General features: G+C 25.7%; 1 protein-coding gene across 4 annotated transcripts in view; it reads right to left on the reverse strand.

Annotated features, from left to right (window-relative positions):
* The window catches only part of LOC113548505 (protein MLP1), a 46201-nt gene that overhangs the window by 22874 nt on the left and 2681 nt on the right, over positions 1–20646 (reverse strand). For 3 of the 4 annotated variants that reach the window (XM_026949411.1, XM_026949412.1, XM_026949410.1), the window contains exon 2: positions 14286–14487. In XM_026949411.1, coding sequence (XP_026805212.1) covers positions 14286–14471 — 186 coding nt within the window. In that variant the 5' untranslated portion in view covers positions 14472–14487. Of the gene's footprint in view, positions 1–6570; positions 6780–14285; positions 14488–20646 lie in introns of those variants that run through there. The other variant, XM_026949413.1, reaches the window with a different exon arrangement.

The following is a 20646-nucleotide window of genomic DNA, read 5'->3' on the forward strand; positions in this document are numbered from 1 at the left end:
CAAAACGCGCTACAATACATCTTATTTGTTTACAGTTATTGTAATTTATATATATATATGTATGTGATAGGTATATCTACGTTGTATACACGGACAACTATATTCCTTCTAATGTTATACAACTAAAAATGTTTTTGTAAATCTAAATTATACTTTTAATTAATTGTCTGTAATTTTATTGTATTACTAATTCTGTATGTATTTAAGAGAAAAAATGTTTAATGATTATTTATATGAAATGAATTATGTTATATTATATTTGATATATATATATTTTTTTAAACAGTGACAAGGGAAATGTAGAAATCACACTTGTGCGTGTTTGGAGAGAAAAAAGTTCACCAGACGATAATGACGGTACACGGTGGTTAATGAGTAATTAAACATTACAACCAATTAAGGGCACGTTCTCGTGATGGAGCGTAATTAACGAGGTAACGACACGAAGCTATCGGAAACGCGTTTACGATAATGATTAAATTGCTATTAATGGTGGATAATGTTTTATTCTATTACATATTATTTCTTTGAAGTTTATTAAAAAGTCTAAGATCAGTATAAATTTTAGTCTACTGTGCTTATAATACACACAGTGGCGGCATTATTTCGTATTTTTACTTTGATTAAATATATATTAGATGTCTATAGGGCGGAAGCATCATATTATATTTCGAACATGAACACACGATATATTATACTATTTGGACAATACAAAGGTATACTACGTACGAATTATGTACTACAAACATTTTCGTTGACCATTAGATATAAACACACAATCATAACACAGGTCATCAAAAAAAAAAAAAATGTAGCTTAATAAACATTTTATTGCGAATTTGTCGAAGTACACTTTAAATGTTGGTATAAATTAAATAACTAGGTATAATTAGGTAATATAAAACATAAGGTTTGAATATAGCAATAGATTAAACTGCTTGGCATAGGAAACATGTAAGTTAAGTACATTTTTAAATAATTGTAATACTCTGCAGTTATAAATTATAACATTTCAGTCACTTTGTTAGCTTACGGACACATAAAAAAAAAACAGTAATAACTGCTTCACTATAAATTGATTTTAGAAAACAATGCTGTTATGTGAACACATCATCTGCTCAATATGTTATGAGATATGGATAACCAATATTCACATTTTGCATCGATTAGAAATATTATCATTTCTAATACATGGAAAACGAAATACATTCCAAAAAAATATTTAAAAATATACCGACAAAAGATGCCTTATAAAGGTAATTTACGCTCAAAGCTGAAAGGGAAATCGTTTAATTTGATTATCTCATTAATTTAAATATTTGTGTTTGTATAGAGGACCGTGATATAATTATATGGTAGACTAAGACTTGTATCGCTATAGATTGATTATAAAAAATTGTAATATTCGAAAATTGTGCTTCGAGGATATATTTCATTTTGTTTCTACTACATAATACGTTAATATATCACGTCATTACGGATATCGGGTTCTTTTATATCCATAACAGTTACTATTTATAGTTTTAGCATGTTTTACTGTCCTCGGGCACAGGAAGTGCCGCAGGTATGTTAACAGTTCCCATTATTTCATAATGTCACATGGTCTGAGCTTTCCCCTTGCGTATTCGACTTTCTAATGCCATCAGATGTCAAAAGATTATTAGTTAGTCAAGAGTTATAAATTTTAAAAATAACATAATGACATATCAAAAATCAATAATATTAAATTAAAAATTTGTTTGTTTACTAAAAAAAAATCAATGTTGTATTTAACATTATATTACAACTTTTAAAAATTTTATATTTTTCAAAATATACACTGAGTACGCGGCTGTATCACAATTTATAATAAAATATTTTAAATTTAATTATTCACACTAATCGTTTTAATAAAACATTATTAAAAACATAAATAGAGTTATGAGCTATATTATTGTGCCTATTAAGATTTTTGTACTAAGTTAAATTAAGTTCAATTTGAGGTTGTTCTTAACACATTGCCTTAAGTAATTTTTAGTTAACAATGTTAACATAAAAAATACGAGTTTGAAGGAAATATACTAGGCAAATAACTACTGTATAATAAACAATCATTTTTATTTTTGTTTGGTAGTATACTTTTATATAGGTTAAGCGTCTGAGTATTATTGTATTTATGGACATACATACAACGTAAACATACACATATTATTACGTTTTATAATCTATTGCGATAATCCACTGTAAATTATTCAAATAATTATGTCACATTAATTGATTTTATTTTAATAACGTATATAATATTATGGAATAACACGAAAATAAATATTATTTTGTAGAGACATTTACGATTATAGTATTATGGTGATCATGGAGTTAATTAAAAGTATGTTTATTGAAAAAATAATAATAATAATATCAATTTTTATTAATGTGTCCCGCCCACTTGACGAATATAAAATAAAATGTTTTAAAAAATAATTCGGAACTAAACAACGATGCGTTCAAATATGAAATTTAAAATAAATTTTCACTCGTGGTGGGAAAACAATGCCAATACGGATATATAACATACGAAAAATTGTAAATGCCGAGGTCACGTTCCCGCGATAGCCAAACGTCGTTTCACACGAGGAGGATGTGCCACTTATCACATATTACTCTTGCACGCCGCACGGGGGCCCCAAGTTATTATAACCAGCCGCTTGGTCCACTGACCCACCTGTTACCTGAATCTCCCGTTACTGGGTTGTCAATTTTTCCTTTCTTTTTCCCTGGATCTACCTACCCTTTACAGGTAACTAGAGGAATTATTATTTACTATTCAAATCGTTTACGTAACAACGATGAACGATTTAATATATAATGCGCAGCGCGCTGTATATATTATTAATAAACGTATTCTATAGCTACCGACGGCCTCTATCAATACTATCAATCCGTAGATATGTATATATTTATATAGGTAGGTATATACAGGAAGAGCGCCCCAAATTTCTACTGGACAATTGGCCCATTTACCTTATAAGGGCACCCGATGTCCCAGATTGTTCTTAAATGTCAAAGAACAATTGGCTAAATCGGAAGACTGGTTACTCATTCCACCCCTCCCTCCTAGACGTTGTGCCGCCGCCACTGCTCGTCGAGAGAATATCTCAAACCGGCTGATGAAATTTCGAACGATAGGTAAATAATTTATTATGTGGAACATGTAGGAAAGGAAGTCGCTAAAAAAAAACGAGTTCCCAGTCCGTTCGTTTGGAACACCGAATAATAATTAAATGACCGACATCTTCCCCCGATTATTTTAGTGAATGAAATCACTGCAGTCAAGTGCATGCGCAGTGGTTATTACGACAACAATAAATCGCTATTTCCAGAAAACAAAAATACATAAACACAATGTATAGTATCATATTATAAACGTATAGGTAATCTAATAATTATTGTCGGGCAACAGGTATATGCAAAATAGCCGGTTAAAAACTGTACCGTATAGTGTTGTAACGATATGTACCTAGCATAATAATATAATATTGATAATATTATACATAAACATAATATTTAAAAAATATATATATTTATAGAACGCACGTTTAAGTAAAACAAATGTTATTTTGATTAAAATATCATCGTAATAGAAGAGTATTATTACATTTCCGTTAGCTTAGTCTTAAAATTTAGCTTGTAATTTGCGAAGAATAATAACATGCATGACTACACAGTTCTCATCGTAAAATATTGAATAACACGCCGAATGACTTGGTCTATAAATGGCAGTTTAATCCAATTTAAAAATAACCCGATAATCCTTGCTCAACAGTAACAAATGTAGTTGCTTTTTATGTTTTTGGGTGATTAGTCAAACCTAATAGTAATAATAATTAACCGAATAAACAATTTCGAAAATAATAGATTAAAAAATGTTTAAGATACAATACAATTTTGCTTTATCTATTTGTTATTATTTTTCAATTTCTATATAATCTTTGTAAATTGTATACATTAATACAGCAATATCTTTCGTATAAATTTAAAAAAATTATTACAAAACAATTTAAATTTTATATAGTATATTATTATGAATAATGAATATTATTATTTTATCATTTATATTATATTATAGTGATTAATATAATTTGTAAATAATTTATATATATATATACATATGTATAAATATAATAACAAGTAATTATGACAATATGTTAAAATGTATTATTATCACATTCAATTCAATTGTAGGAACTTAATATTTATTTTTTTATTTAATAACTATTAGTTCAAAGTACTTACCTTTAATTTTGTATAGATCAAAAAATATAATAAATACTAAAAATGCTGCTTAAACAAAGATTGTTCTTCGCTATTAGCTTGTATAAAAAAAACACGTACTATTAGAGATTTTATATTTGTCCTTATAATTGAATTTCATGCATGGATTGTTTCAAACAGTATTTCTCAAGCTTTAGATAAGTGTATGCACATTAATGAATTTGAGTTTCCCCTACAAACCCTATTTGGAAAACCATTGTCTAGTACGGTATCAAATTCAAAATTATTATTCGCAAGCTTAACTTGAAATCATCTTCCATCATCGTAATGAACGATTTAAAAGGAACGAATTAAAATTGAATTCGTGACCAAAAATCACAATTGGTTAGATCAGAGGTGAATGTACAGGAGGTTAAGGCCAATATCGATTTGTGGTCAATCGCAATGATTCCTGGGGGCTTTATGTATAGTGACTTAGGCCGATTTATACGACACTATAGGTCGAGGCCGATAAGTTTTTTACGTTATAATATAACTTACCAATAAAGTATAAAAGATGCTAATGTTATCTATACCAGGCTAAATTATTTATAAAATAAATTTTTTAGATCGAAAGAAATGTACACTTATAATCCATTATGGTAAAATTATGTTTTCAATAAGACTATAAATCATACTTATTTAGTAAATAATTTTACTAAAATATAACTATTATTATGATAGTTCAAAATCAATGTCAATTACAAAATTTGTAAAAATAAATTATGTAATGTATTTTCATTTTTTATTAATTAATAGAGATTTTAAATGACATTTATAATTATTATAAGATAATTAAAGTTAAATAAAATTATTATGTAGTTTAAATATTAACTCTGTTTTAAATTTTAAATATTTTGTTTTTAAACATTTAACTGTTGTCTTTAATTAAGTAGAAGTACGATTTTTATTGAAAATTAAACCATAGTTATTTAAATGTAAATAAAAATAATTATTATCAATTATATTTCTATTTAGATAAGTAACACATTACACAAACTACTATGGTAATCAGGCAACAAGTAAAAAGTGTATTGTATAATATGTTACAACTCGTAGGTAGGTATCTACTTTTATTTGTTGCATTTTCCTATAAATAAAAGTCGTGAGATATACTGACTGTAAAATTCAAATATAAATTCACTAAACCTTCTTTATCGTTATTTGATAAAAATAAAATAACATGATCAACTCGTATAATTAGAAATAATGGTTAAAAATACAGTTTCATTTTATTAATTACCCACTTATTTTATAATATATATATATATATATATATATTATAAAATGTTTTAACTTTTTTACTAGAGGTATTTTAGTACCTATGCAACTATCAATTACGCATAATGAATGTATAAATCACACTTAATTGTTCTTTAGTATATACATTTTAAAATTATTTTTAAATATAAAATATAAAAATATCAGATACATATTATTTTGTTAAAAAAATAACACTTATAAAGTTATAACTAATGTCTAATAATATAATAGTAATATCAGTAATCATTCATAATTTTAAATTATTGAAGTCTTTAATTATCTAAAAATTTATGTATTCAAAATTAAATGAACACAACAGATACATTTGATTTAATTAGGTACTCCATAATTTTTATTTATAATATTTTTGTATAAAAAATAAATAATTATTCGTTATTATCTTTTAAACATTAATTTTTGTAACTCGTATAAAATGTTTAGTTTAAATTATAGCTATTTAAAATTATAATGTATGCACCAATAAAATATTAACAACGAAATACTAAATAATAATTTTATTAACAACATATAAAACTGTGTTGGTTGTAAATTAAACCCTATTTTAGATATGAGAAATGTATGTATACAGTACAAGTGATGTAAGTAAATACAGTATATTATAAACAAATATCAGTATGATTTTAAAAATAAATACAATTTTTTTATAACATTAATCAAATAAAGATAACTTTAATAGTTTGTAATAATTAAATTGATTATACCGTTACAACTTGTTTTAAAATATTACCAAATGTTTTATTTTTTATTAAGTATTATCATTGGAATTTCAACAAAAATGGTTAATATTTTGAATTAAACAGTTAACTCTAAATACATATTTTATTGATATTTTTTTGGGAAAAGAATATTGAACTTTAATACATGAAGCAACGGACTTAACAAATCTTAAAACGAAGTCTGTCATCTAAAATACTAAATAGGGTAAATAACTGCAGTGCAAGCGTTCAAGTCTATATCGGAGTGCACGTCAAGAAAAATTTCAAAATATCTGTTTACCTGCATGGCAGCGTCAAAATGGAGTGGCGTGTTTATAAGATCCATCGGAAGTTGTGGGTGTATCAATGAGAAATTAATAATAATAATAAATATATAACAAGCCTTGTGGACGACACTCGACCGATAACAACGGCACCGGCATTATTCCCGAACACGCGCACAGACGCAACAATCAAAACACGTTTCACCGTTGGAACGTGAGACCGAACTGAGTGCACTAGCAAAGCACCTGTTGCTCCGACTATCGTTCTCCATCATAACCCCAGTGCAGACGTCTACATACACATTGAATATATGGCGGCGGCGAAAAGAAAGGAAATTGACACAGCTCTGTACACCGAGCACACAGACTCTTCCATTTACAGACCATTATTATGGCGTGTATATATTGTGGTTCAACGACATCAATTTGTGGTTTCGTTGAGTATTTTTACTTTTTGGAGTCAACAAATGTTTCGTGGTGTAGATAATATACAATAACGTATTAAACATCTTAAGCAAAATGACTGTATAACTTTTTAGCTCAAAGCGATTAAGCCGTTGTTTTTACAATCGAGTATTGTTTTTGGGATTTTTTTTTTAGTTATATATTTTATATAATTTATTACTTTCTTATTGACTGTTAAGATGGTTTGAAATTTTTATAATATAACATGTTTCAGAAGCTCAATCCTCAACAAAAATCGTCAAACACGAAAACCTCCGGTGGTTTCTCCGTCCTGCTCTATTGATTTTTCATTATATTTTCAATCATTATAATTCATAAACAATGAAGACGAAATTGCAATATTGAAATATTGTAATTGATTTGAAAATAATAAAAAAATATATTATAACAATAGACATATTGAAAACAATTCCACCACAAAACTATGTATATACATTATACACTTAACGATTAATTTTCCGACTTTTTATAATATCATTAAATTAAAAGTGTTAGTCGATAGTCATTGACATTAAATCTGCCAGGAAATTGTATTACATATTATAGTAAATACTAAAGAACAGAACAGGCACTAACTATCTGGTAGCTTAACGGACGAATAATATTATATCATACTAATACTAAATCCAATACCTAACACTATGCATTTTTATTACATTTTCAATTTAGATCAACGATGTTAAAGGATTGTTTTTATGCTAAACTCTCTATTCTAAACAATCTAAACTTTCACATAGCTAATAAAATATATACTATATAGCTATAAATAATATGTAAGTTATTCATGAAAATTTAGAATATAAAAATTGTCTTAGTATTTAAATATAATATAATGTTAGAAAAACGATATCAGAAGTGAAATGTTATCGCCCACAGTTTATTTAGTTGTTTTAAAAGAAATTGTTAACTTAATGAATGGATATCTTTTATATGGTGTAAGGACTTTATCGTATTCAAATGTACCTATATAATAATACATCATAAACATTAAGCACTAGAAATAAAGTGTAGTTAAATTTCAGAAATTATATTTTATAAAATAAAATTACGTTTTATATAAAAAAATATATATATATGTACTTAATACTTATATTTAAAATTATTTAATAATATCATATTCAGAATTTTGGAATATTAGTCGAATTAATTAATGATTGTAACGAAGAATAATTAATGTTGATAATAAATATATCTAAGTAAAATGATTGATTCAATATGTATACATAATGGATGTATTGATGAGTATCTAACTAAAACTAACTATTTTAAAAAGATGACGATTATTATATAAAAAAACAATATATTCTTATTTTTTATATTGCAATTGGTGTAATACTATCTATCATAATTTATAATACAAGATAATTAGTAAGTATAATAAACTCATTATTTTTCAAACCTTAAATAAATATAGAAACTATAATAGAGTTCATTCGATAAATTAACCTCGATAATTTTGATATCTTAAACATAAATTTAGTTTAATATCGCCAATAAACATGTAAACAACTTTATTGTATTTTACATTCAAGATTATAAATTAGAAGACTTTAAGTATATTATAATATTATAGCTAGGTTTTCGATACTGTGTTTCAGTTCTCGTAATTTAAATTTTTTTTAATAAATCTTAATAATTGAAAAAAAAGTCAACGTACTTAAAATGTTATTTAAACTTAATACACAATTCAGTATTTGACTAACACGTTACATTTTTAACTAAACATTATATATTATACATTTTTATTTGCTCGCAGAAAGCAAGTTACAATATGATTATCTACTATTATATTTGGAATTTCCATACTAAATCATTTAAGTTTTTTTAAATTGCATACGGGTAACATATTTTTTGTACATAAGTATGTAATAAAAAAATTCAACAAGATATTTAATTTTCAATATTATGGCCCGTCGCGCTGCTGTTTTGTACTTACGACGGCTGAGTTACTGTTAAACAAGATTCATACACACGATACCCACTCGTTTACATGCAGCATATTGTTCGTGAGTTGGTCGTTTTCGCATGTAGCGTATATGTATGTTAACGTTTCCTATTTCCTTAGGGTTTAGATGAGAGAATAAAAATAAAGAGAAAAATAAACAAACAGTTAAATCTACTTTTCTCTTGTTTAATGCACTGACCATGTTGTCCTAACAATTTATTTATTTAAGTTATAGAATTTAAGCCAAATAAAAAAATCGTGATAATAATCTAATGATGCGTATATATAAATAAATTAATAGTTCTAATTTTTTGTTTATTTTGTATTTAAAATATTAAATATTTTACAACTATATTATCCTAAGCTTGATTTTGAATTTACAGTTGAAGAGGATTCGTGAATTAAAGAAAAAATTCTAATTATTGTGTTATGATATTATATGGATTATCTAACTAATTAGAATTATAAACCATATCATATAGTATAGGCATTATCCTTATTATATGGTCGATGATATGATTTAAAATTTAATACACAATTTCTAACTTCGCATTTTAATATATTACTAAAACTAAATAAATATCGTAATATTAATTGGTTTTGTAATTTAAAAAATGAGTTTTTTACAATAGTTGATATATTTAACTATTTCTTTATATTCAACGGTAAATATCTTCAAATAGTTTTCAATGTAACAATTTGTACAAATTATCTAAACTTTATTTTTTACAATTGTGAAATAGAAATTTAAATAGGCATAACTTCTGAGTATACTACAAAAACATAACAAATTTACAGAAATAAACATATTATCATCTTAGTTATATCCAACATTGTTTCTTATAACTAAACAAATGCTAATGAAAAATGAAATTGAAAAAAAAACTTGGCTTAGAATAACTGAATCGAAGAATTCAACGGCTGAGTAGTAGGTGTAGAAAATAATTATAACATTTCTTTTCTTTTAGATGAACAATATTTTAAATGGTGAATAGCGAACAGATCACAAAAGTTTGTATCAATGGTTGATTATTATTGTTCCATCCCGTGGGCTATAATCAGAACAGGCCTACATATTATTATTATTATGCACGCATATAGTGGACCACCAACGAAACGTCTTAAAATTAGTTATACCTATGTGGATTCCATTATTTTCGGTATGTTACTGTAAGATCTCAGCTATATAGGACGGACCCAAAGAAAAAATGAACTATGTTCGTTTCCCATACAAATTAAGATTCTAATAATATCATTTATATACCCCCCCCCCCCATAGCATGTACTACATACTGAACATAACAATTGAATACGATATTCAATGTACATATACGCGGCGCCGTTATCGTTAAGTATATGCATAAATTGCCATTGTAATTCTGGAAGTTGTATAATTAGATATATATAAAACAAATTATGAATTAAAAAATAAAAGCAATAACATTGCTGTGTGCACGTTTAACGGTATGTAATTTTGCGTAAGTGTTATGACCGAAACCATGTGCCGGTAGGTTAACAAATTTCAAATGTGTTCTTTAGATACCGTTGTTTTAGTATGCTCCGTTTATTAATTGCGTTTATAGTGGTTAACTCACCTATCCTAACAAACAAAACTGTTATAACGTTGTTTCAGTAACTTTTTGTCTGTATGAATATTAATTTTTATATATTTTGGATGTGACTTGAATTCATATCGAACATAATATTACATAATTATTTTAATATAAGAAACTACTATCAACATTTAAGATATGAAGATTTCAATATCAGATTATATATAAAGTAAATAGCATTAACTCATTAGTTAAAAATATATTTAAAACTTGGAAAGTGAATCTGTTGTAATACCTAGTAGCGTTTCTTGTGTATTCCATCATTGAGTAGGTCACAGTAATGAATGTGTTAAATTTGAATACAATAATGAATCATTCATAAAATCATTGATATTTTTAAAATACTCTAAGACTGATTTGAGTGTGGAACATTATATTATATTCAGTTACAGTTAAAATTAATTTAACTATAAAATAATTTACAATTTTCGTGATTTTAACTTCAAATATTAATAAAAAGTCGATTTACCATTTAGTTAAATGTATTAATTAAAATTATAAAAATACTTTTTATCATACGCAAAACAAAATAAAACTGAAAAAACACAAATCAAAAATTTCAAATGACTCTAAATTTCATTGAAAGACCTTAATGTGAATATTTTTAGTTTTCAAATCTACAGTTATTTATTTTTGAATTATTCGAATTTATTTATGTATGTACCAATTATTTTGAAAAGTTACTGGTCGTTTTTTCGATACTCTATATACTTCGTAATAGTTAAGTACCAACTATCTAATTTGATACCAAAAACCTAACTACCATCAAATTTAATGATTGAACCATTTTGCTGTTTATAACGGTAATGACAATTACAAATATATATATATATATATATATGATTATATGTAATGTACAAAAAACACACATCATTGTATAATAAATACATTCAACACTTTGCTCATTATATATAAGAAAAAAAATAACTACTGTATTTTAAACATTTTATAGAAAAACGCATCATTAATGTCTTAATACGAATTCTAATTCAAAACCAGTTACATACAATAATAATATACATATACGATATTACGTTCATTTGAAATATTATTAACATTTCAATTTAAATTTTCATGTTAGGTGAAATTTTTGTTTTCTTCATACTTGAAATAATGTAACAAATTACCAAATACCTATCAACATGACAAAATTTGCATATAAAGTATAAAAAAATAGATAATCATTCTACAATTACTTTTGGAAACAGAGCAAATACCGGTATTGAAACTCTTACGGAGTAAACCAATACACGTCAATGTAACTAGGGACCGCACTTGTACGGACAGATTGACGACAGCTTACACTTGGTTCACACGGTACGAAAGTACATTACCGACGTCTTAATGGTTATAATTTACATAATACATTAATACAGTATAGTCAGGGCACCAATTTTTCAGAAGATTCAGTACAGATAAATAAATAAAAAATAGTTGAAGATTATTGATCGCCAAGGGAGGTCGGTTTGATGGAACTCAACTCTGTTACTTTCGTCAGTTGTCAAAACCTGTTATTATAAATTCAGGGACTAGGGACTATACATGGTTGGAAATTTGATTTTTAGAAAGTGTACATAGTCCGTTTTAATATATTTTTGAAATGTATTCTAATTTTTTTTACAATACATAATATTATATTTATGATAATATCAATCAATAACTTGTATTATACTTGGGTACTTAATGATAATTTAATTCATTGATACTGATTATTCACTATATATAATATTATATCTCCAACATTAAATATCTTAAATTATATGAGTATATCAAGATATTACAAGAACATAAAATAAATCGTGATATTTAGTATTACATAAATTACCAAAAAATAAATAATTTTAAATACTTTTCACTAGGTACTTATTTATAATACGAATCGATATATAAAAAGAATTGATACATAAAAGAAATTCTATAATATAATAAAAATAAGTAAATCATAGTATCTTGTAATAAAACTTATAACATTAAAATGGAATTTTCAAATCTATCTATAAAATACTATGCATTTTAATAAAAAAAAATAATCAAATTTGTAAAAATTAACTAAAATTGTGTTTTAAATACATTACTATATACTTTAATCTATATTTTATTCAGTTTTAAAATGATTTATTGAAATATGCATACTTCTATACAAACTATATGACTATTCATAATTCATATACAAGAGTATACGTATATGATTCATAACATTAGTATCTCCTGTCTATAGTGCATTATACTATATTGTCATATGCATTCACTGGACCACTAAACATCGGTAATCAAAATAGTGGTAAAGACTTCACCACTATTTTAATTTTTTTTCTAAATAAAGCAATTGATTTATTACCTCCTAGTTGGAATTTAGTATAATGTAATATATTGCATTTTGTGAACAATAATAGTCACAGTAACAATGATACATGGGTCGCGCATTACCATGATGTCAAAATTATTATTTTTTTGATAAGTTTGACAATGTGGTTAACATATTTAAATGAATATACATTTTAAATGTAGAATATATCACGATATTAAACTGTAATATATTCCGTATACAATGTGCTTAGCATTCAGAATCTTGTATTTTGCTTTTTTGTCTTTTACTAACGAAATGGGAATTGGAACCGGAAGTAAACGGAATAACACGAATACGTTCATATGCGTATACACTATACGTCTATACATATATATTATGTATTGCGTATCTTGTCTTGGATCTGTATGTGTATGTACCATTAAAACCAGATAGAACCGGTCACTGTGTTACAACCGGTCGATGGCCGCTAGTGCGCCTCTTGTTTTTCGTGATCAAATATTATAAAATATTTTTAATGCCAATAAAATTGATACTGTATATATCCCTGACTATCTTTGTTACAACGAAAATATGAGTATAGAACCGATGTATAGATGTCTATAAAAGAACTAGAAATTTGAATTAGAAATGAATCTTGCAATAGATATAATTTATAGCAATATTTGAAAATATATTTATCGATAGAAACGAAGTTTATTCAAATTATACTTGTGGATTATTATTTTTTTTTTAAATCCAATGATTTTATAACATAATAGTGTTTTTTATATTCATTATTATTATTATTATTATTTATTATTATTATTATTACTACTATTAACTCAATTGTGAGAAGATTATAATATAATTAAGCATTTTACAAATATCTTTGTTATAGATATTAATATAACTTAATTAGTAATTATACAACATTATGAAAAAAATATTTGCTCATAATATGATCAAATATCGTAATACAAGCTAAAACTATCATTAAGGAATTTCTTACAAATCATGAATAAGTATCATAGCCCATAGGTTTCCTTAATTTTCTAGATATGATCACAGATTATTTAAAAATCATACACCAAATCTATGTTCAAATTTAATATTATGTAGCAATAATAAAGTTTTCTTTCACAAAATATTGTATTGTTTAAATTTTTTTTATTTATCTTTCATGAGAAAAAAATATAACATAATATAATTTAAAAATCATTATTATTATTACCCACATTTTTAATATTAAAATTTCCAAGTTTTCCTCAATTTTATTATTAACTATTTGATAGATTTGATATGTATAATAATAGTAGTATAATATAATATTTATATTATTATTGTATAATAATTAATTTCAAATATAATAAAATATTACCTTATAACTTAAAAATTTAAATTATAAATAGTATAGGTACTTACTTTTTTGGAGTTTACAACCGGAATTTTCTGCTTCACACCATTTTTTGTTACCGTAATACTTGTGCTCGTCTGCGGTATCCTGGTTGGTTTATCCGAAACCCCAATGCCGTTCTTGACATTTTGGTTACCGGTGAATTTCATCTTAAGTTCTGCAACGCTCTCTGTTTTCCGTATGTATGGCCACATCTTGCTATTATCGTGCCTATAACATTATTACATTATTAATAATAATATTTTATGCATAATATAAACCTATTGTAAATTCGTACGAGATTTAAATCGTAATTGTTGACAGTCCATCACTAGAAAGACTGGGGTCTATTGAACCAGAAATCCTCAGGTCTTTAACCGGAAATTCAAGGATTTTGAAACAGTAGGTTTGGTGAACCAATAATATTATTATTCTTACCTACTTCTTTTATTTTTTTCTGAGATTTAGTGTCTCACTCGCTTATGGGTAGCCAACTGAGTACATACCGTCCCGCGCTTTGTGTATGTAATTTAAAAATGATTAGTGAACCGTGAAGAATACACGTTTCATCGACTGTTCGAATGAAAAAAAAATCAAATGCACGAAAACCTTCGGGCGATTAGGAGTTCAAAGTAAAATAAAATATCGATAGACCATTGCGAGAGATTGTTTGCAAGATGCACTTGGAACCGTAATAATATATTTTAATTCAAAACAAATAAATATTTAAGCTTTAAATTATTGTTTAACACGCCGATGATTGCAGGATGTTTTTTAGGCATGATAATAATTTAAAGAAAAATGTATAATAAATTACTAAAAAAGTTGTAATTTGACAACTTTAAAAATAAAACCAATTTTCTTTTTCTGGTTTTATAACAGTTCACAACAGTTTTCCAAAATGATGATTGTAATAAGTTCATTAAAATTAAAAATGTATAAAATTTTATTTAAACAATTGAACAATTTGAATGTATTAATAACTGTTAAACGTAAATATATCAGCAGTTATTTTTACAATAACGATTTAAAAATAAGTAATATTCATAAGGTTGCTGAAGACTGTAATAATCAATCTAATGAGCAGTTTAAATCGTTGTTCCTTTCAAGCAATAAAATTGATAAGACTCTATGTGTAGGCCATGTGGCCATGTACCACGTTAACTTGCAAACATTCTACAAAACGTGTAATTTATCGACAGCTCGACGTAAAAACAATCAAATATGTATATACACGTTCGAATGTTACGTATAGTAAATCCCATAATAAAACCAAAAAGACTTAATCGCAAAAGCAGTCCCATTATTTTGTCAAGGAAAATTACCGCTAATAACGACCACCGGCACAAATTCATCGCATTTATTTACAGGTTTAAAAACGTAATGGTAATAAAAAAAAAAAAAAAAAAAAAAAAATACTACGCGCATATGTGTGTAAATTTGTTAAATTGGTCGTATTTTACGACGGCTATAGATGAACGGTAATCGTCTTCGTCGGTGGCGCGCGCCACAAGGACACAATATTAACTATCGATAGCGGCAGCAGAAAACAACACCCGTTGAGACTGACGAGAACTATAACTATAACTATAATATATATATATATATATATATATGCATTATATGAGTATAGGTACGACAGACCGGTGTCATCATTATTATCATTATTATTATAAGACGGTCATCGTATTCATTGCGTTAAATTGACTGTGCGATGGACCGGAGCAGTTCAGAGAGGGTTAACCAGCGTGCGGTGCGGCGATATATAGACAAGACGCGTTAATGTCTCTTCCGCGCGTTCGAAATAAAACAGTCATTATACATTATTACGTTCCGTCCTCTCTTTCACACTGTCCCGCCATGCACCGGCTTACACACCGGTGCAGCGCGCGCGCGTTCGCATTCGCGTGCGTGTGTGTGTGTGTGTGTGTGTGTGTGTGTGTGTGTGTGTGCGTACGTGTTTTTTATGGACACCGCGGTAGAAATAAAAAAATATTGCACCGGACCATAAACGTTTCGGAGTATTAACATTCTTTTGAGGTTTTAAAAATCGTGAGCCCTCCCGATAACATTTCATTTTTGTCATCGACCGCGCGGCCCTCCCACGTCGGCGTGCATAGCTGACCATACACGTAATACACACTATTATATACTTTTCCTAGCGTAACATATACACAGTAATATGTACAATAACATAATAACATAATATATTATTATATATATATTCGTATAATATAATAACATAATGTTATGTGTGATCGAGACTTAAATGTAAGTCAACATTTTTCATTGACGACAGAGAGAGAGAATGTAGGGAAGGGCATTATGTCTATATTTTTTCGTCATACAGGTTTTTTTCCATCTATATACGTAGTTGGCGAGGCAAAGGGACGAAAAAAAAAGCATTTAATGTTATTGTAGCGGTTTACGGTGCTGCTAACTTTATCCAATCGGGTATATGCCAAGTGCAGGCCACAGGGTCAATTAATATGGTTTAGTGTCAGTATTATGTAGATTTTGTTGACAGTTTACACAGTTCACACGACAGTATGAATCAAAAGATATGTTTTATTTATTAAAAAATATAAATACTATACAATTTTAATTCTATGTCTGAAATAAGCGATCTGGGTAATATAAATTTATACGATTTTCTATTTAAAAAACACTTAAGACTTAACTTACATATTATTTCATTATATTAGTTGACTATGTAAAATAATCAATCATCTATATGTCATATAATAAAATAAAAATAAAATGTTGAATATTTTTTTATTTTAAATTGAAAGTGTTCATCAGTTTCTAAGTAAAAATTCAATTACTTACGAAAATTTAAATACCTTGATATTGGTGAACATTTTATACTAAAATTGTGAACTTTTATGCAATCATATTTTAAAAATAATTGTTAAATTGTATTGAATATGTTTTTATCTCTATATTTTAAATCATTATTCACAATATTGTAGAGATATTTTAACTCATTTGATATTCATTAATATACCTACCTATTATAATAATAATTTTTTAATTAATAATAAAATAAGACATTCCTAACCAATATGTTAGTTTATATTTACATCTACGATTATTTACAACGGTACATATATTTTTTTACTATTTTAGCATGGTTTAATATCTGTTATAAGAAAAAAAAAACAGTTAAGTATATCGTAAAAACATGACTCAATTCGTAGAATCTACATACTTAATCCTTATTTAAATTAATTTTAATTAATAAAATAATCATGTATTAAAAGATGTTTATATAAAAAAAAATAGATACCTACTAACGATAATCCTTAACATTATCTTGCCGTTATATTTTGCGAAGTTGAAAATAATATTCAACAATTGAACAACAGTCATGACTTATGAAGTAACTTACTAATATGTAAAATACGACATAAGCAATTTAAGTTCGATTAGTCTGATTATCTATTATGCACGCTGTACTGAGAGAACCCTATCAGCCCCCCAGAACTTTAATGATATTTCAGCAATTTAACATGTTCTAATAAATTTTACTAATTATATAATAGCATTATACACTTAAAAGAAACATTAGCTCTATATCAGTGCACCATATTTTTCAATTTAAGCACTAACAATAATTATTATTTTATAAAAATAATGAAATTATATTTTTAAATTAGTACAATATATAATTTTATTTAACAATACTTTCACCATTACTTCCATGAGAAAATAATTACAAGAAAATATCGTGCTCAATAATTTTAGTAATTTAACAAAAAATGTAATCGTATGTCTTATACAATTGAACTTAATCGATGCGATTTTGAATAAAGAAATTATTTAAGAAAATCAAGAATATAAAATATTTTAATCACGCAATAAATCAACAATTTAAATAAATTATTGATGTATTTAACAATTTTGAATAGGAGCATATTCGTACTACATCAAAAATTATATTCTTTAATTTAACATTAATAATTATGATATAATAAATATTAAATATATTGTATTATCTGCATAATTTATGTATAATATTTTGTATGTTATATAATATATTGTTCACACTTTCACAGCAAATACAACAGTAGTAAAACTCACGCAGTCCTTCACCATATTTACGTTAAAACCGAAAAATAGTTAATTTTAAAATATAAATTTCAATACTTAAATTTGAATTTATTTATATAATTTATTTTATTTATTGGCTGTTGCTAACGAATACGGATTTCACTATTATTATAGTAGGTATTAAAAGTTATAATATAGAAAGAGATAACTAGTAATGTTGAAAACCGAATTTAGAATAAATTACATAATTATAGACTTGTGATAACTACTTGCCTAATAGATAGTTGCTTAAATCTTAATTCTACACTTTATGTTTACTCAATTTAAAATACTAGTAACTATTAATTAAATAATTATAAAAACAATAGTCAATAAACGCCCACAAAAATATAATTTTTTTAATAATCCATTTATCATACAATTAACTATTACATTATATTAAATTATATAAATAAAATATAATAAAACAAGTTATCAACTATTATTATATATTTATATTTTCCTTAATCACTTTTAATTGATTTAAATGCCATAATTATTTAATAATAATAATAATAATAATAATTTACAAGTTGGATTATAATTTATAGATTTACCTTTTAAAAGACACAAGATTGTTTGTAATTACATAAATTTTGCCTTTAAAAGTAGAATTCAATTTTAATTTATCTAATATAATTTCAAATGTAAATTGTATAGTATACTTACGGTTTAATGTACGTTAAGTCAGGAACGTGTATAAACCATACATGTATAGTAATAATATGTATATAAAATTAAATGTTCAGATTTTTATAGATATCTATGAAAAATAGTAATTATATTGATTATTATTATACTAGAGTGCTAGGCAATGAACTGAATTTTTTTAAATATATATATGTGTAATAAATAATGTGTCTGTTAGTAGTAAAAGCATTCCATAGATATATTATTATTTATTAATACCTGATTCAGAAAAAAAAATAGACCACTAGATTAAACTTGAAATTGAACTACTTTATGAAATAAAACCATTAAAAACAGCATTCATAAAACTCAGTTATTTTTTCTATTTAATGTAAAATTATAAGTTTCAACTATTTTTCATACAATTTGAATAGCATACTTATTTTGTAAAAGAATTATTTTTTATATCATCAGTTCTTGTTGAAAATATTATATTTACAATTTACGGCAAATAAATTATCCACGCTAATAATTTAAATGTAAGTTTCTGTGTCTTGTAAACCATTTCACTAAAATAAATCACTTTACTATATTAATATAGGTATTATAACTCCTTTAAAATAATAATTAGGCAACAGTTTAAACATATCATATTATAATATTATACTCGATGATAGTCAGAGTTATTCGAGTATACATCAGTTAAATAAATAATTATCTAGTAAAAATCATTTGATTTTTTTTTTAATGGACTTTAAAATGATGTAAGACAATTGAATAAGTAAGTTAGATAAGCTAGTGAAGTAGTTGTCAATATAATAAAATATATTTAAATTAGAAGTTCTGTATAAAATGTTTATTATAAAAATAATCCAACATTTTTGTTAAACTATTATCTGTTTTGTTCAGATCATAGCATTTATTTATTTCCTTACAAATTACTATTTGTATTATCAATTTATATTTTATAGTAATATTTAGGTATTACTATGAATTTTTAATACATATTTTATTTGACCTTATTATAGGTAATGTATACGTTTTTAACTCTCTAGAATTTTATATATCATGTACTACCCAATTGTAATTAATTAACAGTGTATAAAAAAAATAATGAATAATAACGCGTATTTATAACAAAATGGTTGTCAAATTGTCATTTATTATACTTTTATATTATATATCACATAAGTATGAAACTCAAGTATTCAATAGCTCACGAGTATGCTGACATGAAAATTAATTTATAACTGTTGTTTTTTTAGATGGCGTATTGAAAAAAAAAATAGGTAACTTAACGAGGATTATTTGACTATGTTTCCCACGAAACAAAAAACAATTAAGATATATTATAGTCACTATATCCGTGCACTCACACACACACGAATCAATTACACATTTAGTAGAATAGCCATGTGTGTAGGTCAACGGAACACGAGCCAGCTACGTTGGTGTCTATTTTTGTTTTTTTGACCGATGCGTGTTGTTTAATGTTTATCACTAAAGAACCCTAACATTAGATAGTCCGGACTAACAGTAAAAAAACTCAACGTGATACGTTTATTATTTTCAACAAACTTAATAACGTGCATTATTAGATTTGTCTACCTTGCTCTACTTAATATCCATATAACATAATTTCAATGAAAACCGTTTATACATTTTTCA

Source organism: Rhopalosiphum maidis, chromosome 1 (assembly GCF_003676215.2).
Source record: "Rhopalosiphum maidis isolate BTI-1 chromosome 1, ASM367621v3, whole genome shotgun sequence".
Lineage (NCBI taxonomy): Eukaryota > Metazoa > Arthropoda > Insecta > Hemiptera > Aphididae > Rhopalosiphum > Rhopalosiphum maidis.